At 61.2% G+C, this 9,971-nt stretch overlaps 2 protein-coding genes across 12 annotated transcripts in view; both read left to right on the top strand.

Annotated features, from left to right (window-relative positions):
- Positions 1 to 721: 721 nt before the first annotated feature.
- WIZ (WIZ zinc finger) overlaps positions 722 to 9,971 on the top strand; it is a 58,170-nt gene continuing 48,920 nt past the window's right edge. For 7 of the 11 annotated variants that reach the window (XM_074810710.1, XM_074810709.1, XM_074810708.1 and 4 more), the window contains exons 1-2: positions 3,044 to 4,745; positions 7,385 to 7,839. In XM_074810710.1, the coding sequence (XP_074666811.1) occupies positions 4,591 to 4,745; positions 7,385 to 7,839 (610 nt within the window). In that variant the 5' untranslated portion in view covers positions 3,044 to 4,590. The other 4 variants (XM_074810715.1, XM_074810713.1, XM_074810716.1 and 1 more) reach the window with 4 other exon arrangements.
- LOC141917436 (uncharacterized) lies at positions 1,365 to 4,139 on the top strand. The gene is made up of 3 exons (XM_074810606.1): positions 1,365 to 1,389; positions 2,037 to 2,565; positions 2,683 to 4,139. Exons 1-3 carry the CDS (start codon positions 1,365 to 1,367, stop codon positions 3,020 to 3,022), a joined length of 894 nt encoding a protein of 297 aa, XP_074666707.1. The 3' UTR covers positions 3,023 to 4,139.

Genomic DNA, 9,971 nt, shown 5'->3' with positions numbered 1-9,971 from the left:
GCGATGGGAATGGCAGGGCCATGGGGACACTTTGGGGACAAAAGGGCCACAGGGACACTTTGGGACAGGGCCACAAGGTCCCCTCAGGGATGGCAGGACCTGAAGCAGATCCTTTGGGCCAGTGATGGGGATGGAAGGGCCATGGGGACACTCTGGGGACAAAAGGGCCATGGTGACCCCTCAGGGCAGGGTCACAGGGCCACTTTGGGGGTGACAGGGCCACAGGGACCCCTTGGGACAGGGCCATGGGGACACTTTGGGGGAAACAGGGCCACGGGGACCCCTTGGGACAGGGCCACAGGGTGCCCTCGGGGTTGACAGGACCACAGGTCCCCGTGGGGTCCTCTCGGGGCCACCCCTTCCCAGACCAGCCAGACCTTCCCCTTCCGCCCCCCCAAGATGGTGGCGCGGCGCCGTCGTCGCTCGCCGATGACGCACAATCCCCGCGCCGCGCTCCCTCCCCCTCCCTCCTGGAAGGTCTCCGCGCCGCTTCTCCCCTTCCCTCCTCCTTCCCGCCACTCCCAAGATGGCGGCACCGCCGAGCTGCCTACGTCATCAGCAGCGCGACGTGAGGGTCGGGGAGGGCGGAGGGGCGGTGGCGGCGACGCGCAGCGGCCGTGCCGGCGGGGCGGGCGCACGCGCGCGCGCGGCGGGGACGGCGCGGCCCAACATGGCGGCGACGACGACGACGGCGGCGGCAACGGCGGCAACGGAGGCGGCGCTGGGATCCCGTTCGCCGCCCCCAAGATGTCGGCGGCGGCCCGGTCGCGCTCGGCGTGACGTAGTCAGGCCCCGCCGTCGGGAGGGGGGCGGGGGAGCGGCCGGAGCGGCGCAGGAGGCGGCGGCAGCGGCGGCGGCGGCGGCAGCGGCGGGACCGGCCGGGCCCCCGGGGGGGGATTTAAAGGGACCATGTCCCCGGCGCGGCGGTTGCTGTGGAGGCCGGAGCCGGGCAGGAGGCGGCGGGGGCGGCGGTTGCAGCAGCGACGCCGCCGCTGAGGAGGAGCAGCCCGGCGGGCCCGGCCCCGGGGGGCCGGCGGGGTGAGTGCCCGGGGCGGCGGGGGGGGGCCTGGCCTGGTCCGGCCCGGCGGGAGACAAAGCGGAGCCGCTACCGGGGAACCTGCGGCTGGGTCGGGGGGAGACGACGCTGACATCCCCCCCCCCCCCCCAACCCCCCCGCCCCCCACCCCATACCGGCCCCGTCCGGGGTGCTGAAACACGGGGTGGGGGCACCCGGGAGTCCGGGGGGGGCCCAGGCGTCTGGGGGGGTGGGGGGGCGCAGGGCCTGAGGTAACCGGGAAGGGACCCAGGCGTCCGGGACGGGGGGGTGGGGGGGAGGGGACCCAGGCGTCCCGGGGAGGGCGGGCATGGGGGGGGCACTCAGCCGTCCGGGTGGGTATGGGGGGGGGGTGTGCTGTGCTGAGGGGGGGCCCCAGGCGTCCGGAGGGGTGAAGAGGGGGGGTCTGTGCTAAGGGGGGGGCCCAGGCGTCCGGGGGGAGTATGGGAGGGAGGGGGGGAGCTGTTACGAATGGGGGACCCAGGCCTCCGGGGGGGTGAAGAGGGGGGGTCTGTGCTAAGGGGGGGCCCAGGTGTCCGGGAGGGTGCGGGGGGGGTGTGTGTGTGTGTTTGTGCCAAGGGGGGGGCCCAGGCGTCTGGGGGGTTATGGGGAGAGGGAGGGCTGTGATAATGGGGGGGGGACCCAGGCGTTCGGGGGGGGCGTGGAGGGCGGGCTGTGCTGAGGGGGTCCCAGGTGTCTGAGGGGCTATGGGGACGGGGGGGGCTGTGATATTTGGGGGGACCCAGGTGCCTGGGGCAGGCGGGGGGGGGGGGGTGGTCCAGGCAGCGTGCGGCAGGTGCCCGGCAGCAGCACCGCGACAGCCGGTACCGAGCGGCGCCGGATTCGGCAGCCACCGGCTGGGAACGCGCCAGGCGGGGACGGGACGGACCCAGACCCCCCGCTAACGCTTCCCCTCGGCCCTTCCCGTGCTGCTTCACCCCCGCCGCCATCGCCGGCACCGTTCCTGTGCCGGTGGACTGAGGCCGACCTCTGCCGAGCTCGTTAACCGGGGTTAAACGAGCATCCGGCGACGGGCAACCTCATAATCTCCACTGGGAGCTTTTAATCTCCCTCCTCCGCCGGCCGGAGCAGCGTTGGAGCCGGCGGGGGGCTGCGGAGGCGTCGCAGTGTTTCCCCCCTGTGCCGGGGATCGTCGGTGCCGGTGGGTTCGGTGGTGAGTTTTGGCGCGGTGCCGGGAACGTTTCCTCTTCCCAAGCAGCTCGATGGCGGGGAACGGGTCGGAGCCCAGCCGGCGCTGCCGCCGTCCGGCACGAAAGCGAGAGCGGTGCTGCCGTCACCGGGAGCGGCTTTCGGCTCGTCCCGGCGCAGCTCGACACTGCTCGGAGCAGCTTTCGACTCAGCCCGGCACAGTTTGACGCCGGATTTTCCTCCCCGACGCATCGTTTGGAGGAGGTGGTGCAGGGATCGTCTCAACTCGACGCCGCGAAATCCCCTTCCGGCAGCACCGACGGCCCCGCAGCCGAATTCCCGAGGATCCCAGCACCAGCGAGGTCCCGGATCCTGATAAAACCCTTCGGCGTGGGATTTGCCAGCTTGTAGCTGCAACCGTTGGAGCAGAAAAGGAAAAGCTCCCCAGGTGATGCGTCCTTTGCTAATTCTGGTTCCAGGATGGGGCAAAAAACGAGCTCGTTAATGCCGGGGAGGAACATCACCAGTTGCTTGAGGTTTCCCCGCAGCAGGAAATCATTCGGGATCCTGGCTCCAGCCTCGGGACCCTCCTGGATCCTCCCCAAATTCCTCTCGCATCGAAATCCGAAGCTCTCACTCCTCGTCTGCGTTTTCTTTGTGGGCGCGATGTGTTTTGTGCGTAAGCGGCGTTGGCGCGAGCGCGCCAGACGCTGCGCGCTTGGTTGTGGCCTGGGATGGAGGGGGAAGGAGCGGCGCCGTCCTCCTGCGGTGCAGCTCTGCGAGGAAGAAGAAACCACGTGGAGAAAAAACCCCACGTAGCTGGAATTTGCCCGGTTTAAGCGCGCTGGGAGCGTGCCGGACCCTGCGAGCTCGGCCGTGACCTGGCATGGAGGAGGAAAAAGTGGCGCCGACTCCTACATGGTGGCTCAGCTCTGCCAGCAAGGAAAAAAAAAAAAAAACAACATGTGGGGGAGGAAAAAAAACACGCGGCTGGAGTCTGCCTGGTTCAAGTGCACCGGGAGCGCGCGGGACCTTGTGTGCTTGGCTGAGACCTGGCACAGAGAGGGAGAAATTGATGCTGTCCTCCTACATGGTGACTCTGTGCTGCCAGCAAGGAAAAAAAAAAACATGTGGGGGGAAAAAAAAAACATGCAGCTGGAGCCTTCCTTGTTCAAGGGCACTTGGGAGCGTTTCAGACCCTGCGAGCTTGGCCGTGATGTGGCCTGGAGGGGGAAAAAACAGCACCGTGCTTCTGTGTTGGGGCTCAGCTCTGCCATGTGAGGGGAGGGGAAAAAAATTAAAAACGACATGAAGGGGAATAAAATGTGTGGCTGGAGCCTGCCCGGCTCAAGCGCACCTGGAGCGAGCAGGATCCTGTGAGCTTGGACGTGACCTGGTGTGGAGGAGGAAAAACCAGCGCCGTCTTCATGCGCCGTGTCTCCGCTGCGCTCCGTGTCTCTCCTGGGAAGTGAAAAATAAAAACCACACAGGGAAAAAAACATGTGGATGGAGCCTTCTCGACTCAAGCGTGCCTGGAGTGTGCTGGACCCTGTACGCTTGGCTGTGAATCACCACGGAGGGAGGAAAAGGAGCGCTGTCCTCTTGCACTGTGGCTCTGCTCTGCCACACGTTTCTCCCAGGGATGAAAAAAAAACCACGGGAAGGGTGGAAAAACCACACGGCCATAGCCTGCCTGACTCAAGTGCGCCTGGAGCGTGCTGGACCCCGCAAGCTCGGCTGTGACCCAGCATGGAGGGGGGAAAAAAAACAGCGCTGTGTTGCACCGTGGCTCCGCTCTGCCCCAGGTTTCTCCCAGAGATGATAAAAAACGATGCAGGGGGAAAAAACTTGTGGTTGTAGCCTGCCCTGCCCAGCTCAAGCGTGCCGTGAGCATGCTGGACCCTGCGTGCTCCAGTGTGAAGGAGAAAAAAACCCAGTGCTGGTTTGTGTTGTGGCTCTGCTCTTCCAGCGAGGGAAACAAAATGGAAAAAAAACCCAACCCACAGGGAAAAAACACGTGGCCGAAGCCTTCCTGCCTGGAGCGCGCCGGACCCTGCACGCTTCGCTGTGACCCAGCATGGAGTGGGGACCGCGGCTCCACTCTGCCCCAGGTTTCTCCCAGGGATGATGATAAACCGATGTGGGGGAAAAAAACCTGTGGCTGTAGCCTGCCCTTCCTAGCTCAAGCGTGCCATGAGCGTGCCGGACCCCGCGCGCTCGGTTGTGATCCAGTATGAAGCGGGGGAAAAAACCAGCACTGTCCTCCTGCGTTGTGTTTCTGCTCTGCCAGCGAGGAAAAATAAAAACCCACACAGGGAGAAAATGCACAACGGTAACCTGCCCAGCTCAAGCGTGCCGTGAGCGTGCCAGACCCCGCACGCTTGGTGATGATCCAGTATGGAGTGGGAAGAAAACCCAGTGCTGGTTTGCGTTGTGGCTCTGCTCTTCCAGCAAGGGAAACAAAACGAAAAAAAACCCAACCCACAGGGAAAAAACACGCAGCCGAAGCCTTCCTGCCTCAAGCGTGCAGCAAGCGAGCAGGGTAACCCACTGCCGGGAGCCGTTTGGCCTGGGGAAAGGCCCCTTCCTCTTGACTTCCAGGGAAGGCGGCGATTGTCCCCACTTAACCGGTTTAGCATTTAAATTGTCCCAATTCTGCTCCGCCTTTGCATGGCTCTGGGGCGATGGGCTGGGGGAAGGGTTTCCGCAGTCCTGCTCCCACCCTTGAAGCGAGCAGAGCTTGGGAAGCGAGCAGGGAAGCGAGCGGATCTTGCGAAGCGGCTTTTTTAAACTTTACGGTGAGCGCTTGGGTCTTTTTAGGGTGCTGGCGTGGAGCGAGCGAGGGGAGGAAAAAAAATATAATTCTCTTTTTTTTTTTTTCTCCCCACGCCCTGGTGAGCTTGAAAACACCCAAGCGGGTTTTTGGGGAGGATGGTGGGTTTTTAGGGAGCGCTGCCGGCACGGTGTCCGTGTTTTGGGAAGAAGAAAAGGGAAAATTTGGGTTTTTCAGGGAGGAAGTTGGGGGACGCGGCACTGGTGTCCCCCCCCGAGTCTGCGGCGGTTTGTGCGCGGTTGGGTTCGGGGTTGCGGTGCCGGTGGGTGATGCCAAGCGCGGTCCCTGAGGGATGCTGGGTTCTCTCCTGGAGTCAGCTTGGATCAAACCCCCATCCCCCCCCCCCCCGAAAACCACAACTTTTAGAAATAAACCCATTTTTGGGTTTTTTTCCCTCATTCTCACCTAGATGGATCCGCCTGGCTCGGGGATGCGCCGGGGTCTCCGGCCCGGCTGGGATGTGGCTGCAATTAAAAAGGAAAAACTCCACGATGGCTTTTTTTTTTTTTCCCCCCCTCTGCATCCCAGGGGCTCCTGCCTGTCCCCTGCCTGTCCCCTGCCTGTCCCCTGCCTGTCCCCTGCCACCTTTGCTGGCACATTCCCAGCGCCGTGCCGTGCCTTTTTATTTCCCCGCAGCGAGGCGGCACATTTTGGGGCGATTCCTCGTCGTTTGACGCAACGCTGGGAAAAACGCCGGTGCCGTAGCAGCTGCCCCGCTCCCATCCTGCCGGCACCGCGCCACGAGGAGGTTTCTCCGGCGTTTCTTGCCCGCACGATTTGGTAAAAACCGAGTTCTGGGTGCGTCCGGACGGTGGTTAAAGGCGATGCCACGATCCGCTGCTTCCGCCCCGTTAGGCCGGTGCAGGGCGGCTTCATCCCGGCACAACATCCCTCATCCCGGCCCACCGGCACCAAGCTGACACAGCGGCAAACCCCTAAAATCCACAAATTCGGGGTTTGCTCCCCCAAAACCCTCCGCGGATTTGGGGGAGGTGTCGGTGCGGCACCGCTCTTCGAGACGAGAGCATCCCGCCGGCGTGGGCATCGGGCACCATTTCAGGGCGACGCCGGCGGAATATCCATCAAACCGAAGCCCACCGGAGCTACCGATCCTCAGGGAAAAAAAGTCACCAGCGTACGGAGCCAACGTATTTCCAATTTATTTAATTAAATTTCCATTTTCACTTCTTATTGGCAAACTAATCCACGCTGACTCCGGGCACCGTTCCCTGGGGAAGCGCCGGGCCCCGGCTGCTTCGGCGCGGGTGAGATTTCGGGGTGGCATTTTGGGGCGTTGGGGTTTGCTCCATCTCTCTCCTCCCTCAGCCCCGGGGTGGGGAAAAACATCTTGCGCCAGCTCGAATAATTCTCTCTTCATTTGCATTCTTACCTTGAAGGTATTTATAGTCTCTTCTCTGCCTTCTCCTTCCTCACCGGGGTAAATTTAGCTCCTTCGCTCTCCTCCTGTGCCTTTATCCTCCGGCAGAGCTGATAAACGCGGCTTTTTAGCGCCTCTTTCCTCCTATTTTTCCCTTTTCCACCCGCCCGGGTCAGGATTTGACCCGGCATCTCCACCCTGCAGAGATCAGGATCTTTTTATTTCTCCCAATGATTTTATTTTACACCGTTTAACCTGCAGCTGCAGCAGCATCGGGTGGTGGAAGGTGTTTCGGGGTGATGGTTTGGTTTTGGGGGGGTTCCACATTTGAGTGGCCGCTGCCTGGTTGCCCCCCCCCCACCAAGGGTCCCCAAACCCTTTGAGGGTCCCCCCAGTGTGAAGGTACCGCTTTGTCGCATCCGCTTGGATTCATATGGGAGAAGGATGCGGCACAGCATCCCAAAATCCACCCCCACACCCCGGTTTTGGGGGCAGCCACCCCGATTTTGGGGCAGTTGGTGACAGAGCAGAGCTCCCGGGGGTGCACCTTTCCCCGCGCTGCGTCGTGGGGGTTGAATTTTTTTACGGGTTAAATTATTAATTTGAGGGCGATCGGGGTTTTTTGGGGAGTGTGTGGCAGAGGTTGGAGGAGATGCTGTTCCCCTGGCAAATCGTGGCGCAGAGCGGGGGGGAAAAAAGCTTCATATTGGGAAGAAGTGACACCTTTTGGGGTCACTCGACCCTGACAGGGATCTGGCACTGTGTCAGCTACTGGCAGCACCAATTTTTGCAAGGGAAGAGTGATGGGACCCGACGTCTTGCAGGACACTGAGAGCTTTGGTGACCACAGCGAGTCACTGAGACTGTTGGGTTTCCCGGCGCGGGCAGAGTCACAACCGTTTCTCCTCCACCTCGGCAAAATCCAGCTGCTTTTCTCATTTTCTCCTCTTTTATCTCTTATTTCTTGTAGATTTTTCCGGCAGTCCCTGGCCGCCAACCCTCCCGAGTGCCGGCGCGGTGTTTTTTTCCGAGTGACACAGCACAATCAGCGAGGGATGGAGAAAGCTGTCCCTAATTTCTCAGAGCGCCAAGGAGATGGAGGCAGAGCCCTGTTAATGACACCGGAGCCAAACAAAGAGACTTTTCCTGCCCTTGAGTGCCCCCAAGGCGAAGACCGAAGAGCTGCTTTCCTTCAAGATGCTAAAAAGCCCCTGGAGAACCCAGCTTTATCTGGGACGTCGGTGGAAACGGAGACGGAGCTCGAGGAAGATGCTTTCTACGCCGCGGATGATCTGGAAACGATGAGCAGGGAGGGGAAGGGACCCTCCGGCGCCGAGCTGCGCCCGTTGCAAGAGGACCCTGACTTCTTCTCATCGCTCTCCCGTCAAGAGCCCGACGTCGCCCTGGAAGCGCACGACGTGGCCGGTAAGTCCCCGGTCGGCGCCGTTGGGGTTTCTTGGGGGACGGGGATATCTCCTGGCGCTTCGTGCGTGGCGGGTGCTGCTCGGGTTGATGCGGTTGGTTTGCCGGGTGGTTGTACCGTCGGGTGGTTTGTGGCGGGTGTTTGCTTTCTTGGCGTTGGAGATGTTCCCCAAGGCTCAGCATCTCGTGGTGAAACAGGAACCGTGGTGCGGTGAGAAACACGTGGATTTGGTGGAGGGTTTCTCCTGGCCGGCATCGCTGTGCCGTTGCGCCGCCGCCCGGCTTCAGCACCACAGACAGGCACAAAATCCGGTGGTGGGTCAAGCCGGGCACTTTTTGGAGACCCTCATCCCCCCTGGCGCGGCATTGGGACCCCCAAACCGATGGTGTCCCCAAATGGGGACACTTCGCCGGTCGCTGTACAAGGTGGTCGTGCTCCACTGTGTGCTGGTGCGGGGCCGGTGCCGCGCTGGGGGGAAGGAGGTGGGGGGCTGTGCCGTGGCAGCGGTGACTCGTGCGTTTTCGGCATTGCCAGTGAAGCCGCGGTCGCGCCGAGCGGAGCGGAACCGTGCCACCTGCGCCTGGCCTCGCTGAATTCCCCTCTTCTCGAAACGGAAACGCTCCTCTAGCTCTGCCGAGGGCAGCTGCGTGTCGCAGGGCGAAGGCGGCGTCCTCTGCCCCACCGGCCGGTGCCGGGGAAGCCGTGCCGCCGGTGCCGTGTGGGTGATGGGGGGGTGAGTGGCTCCAGCAAGGACTGGTTGGCCTCCAGTGCCGGCATGGAGCTGTACTGGGATGCCCTTGGCGTTGTGAAAACCATCTGTGTGCACTGGGTGCTCTCGTGAGGGATGTCCCATTATGGGGTGGGGGATCTCTGTCACCCCATTGGGTCCATCCTTGGCTTGGCTCCAGGAAAAACTCTCCTTAAGACTCTCGGATGAGCAGGGAGGTTTTCATAGAATGGTTTGGGTTGGAAGGGACCTTCAAAGATCATCCAGTCCAACCCCTTGCTGTGGGCAGGGATGTCTTCCACTAGATGAGGCTGCTCAAAGCCCCATCCAGCTTGATCTGGAACACTTCCAGTGATGGAGCATCTACAACTTCTCTGGGCAGCCTGGTCCAGGGTCTCACCACTTTCATCATAAAACATTTCTTCCTTAGGCCTGATCTAAATCCACCCTCTTCCAGTTTAAAACCGATGCCCCTTGTCCTACAGGTCTTGGTAAAAAGCCTTTTTCCATCTTATAAGCAACGTTTATATGTGGAAAGGCCATAGGAAGGTCTCCCTGGAGCCTTCACTTCTCCAGGCTGGTCAAGCCCAACTCTGTCAGCCTTTCTTCGATGGAGAGGTGCTCCAGCTCTTGGATCATCTTTGTGGCCTCCTCTGGCCCTGCTCCACCAGGTCCTTTTCCATGGGGCTCTTCTCAATCCCCCAGTTTGTGATACTGGGGCTACCTGACCCAGGTGCAGGACCTTGCGTTTGGCCTCGTTGAACTTCACGAGGTTCATGTTGGCCCATTCCCAGAAGTCACCTTGGCCTGTCAAGGTCCTTCTGGATGCCGTCCCTTCCCTCAAGGTATCAACTCACTTTGGTGTCACCCACAAACTTGCTGAGTGTGCACTCAATCCCGCTGTCCATCTTGTTGATGGAGATATTAAATAGTGTTGATCCCAGCATGGACCCCGAGGGACTCTACGTGTTACTGGTTTCCACTTGGACCTTGAGATGTTGTCTAGAACTCTTTGAACGCAGCTGTTTGGCCAATTCTTTATCTTTTGAGCACGGCTGCTGTGAGTTGTCCACTCCTCTGTAGATCTTTGGTTGTCTGGTGTCTGTTCTCTGCCTGCGTTGGAGGATTTAACCCCATCCCACCTCAACTTCTCCATCATTTCAATGCTTCCACCATCCCAAGTCCGAACTGAACCCCTCCATGTGTTTTCAACCCCCCTGTCCTTCCCCATCCCAGCGTCCTTGCTGGAAAACGAGGTGAGTGGTGGCCATGGATCCCACCACTGGCTGGTGATTTGCCTCATTACTTGTCCCCTGGCTGGAGAGTGGTTTTTTCCCCACCTGGAAGCAACAACAACAGTGGAGTCACCGGCTGCGATTCCTCTTCAGCGCTGCTTCCCCAGAAGGA

This window comes from Strix aluco, chromosome 38 (assembly GCF_031877795.1).
Source record: "Strix aluco isolate bStrAlu1 chromosome 38, bStrAlu1.hap1, whole genome shotgun sequence".
NCBI lineage: Eukaryota > Metazoa > Chordata > Aves > Strigiformes > Strigidae > Strix > Strix aluco.
The sequence above is the reverse complement of the archived record's forward strand: the minus strand, read 5'-3'. Positions and strand labels throughout refer to the sequence as shown.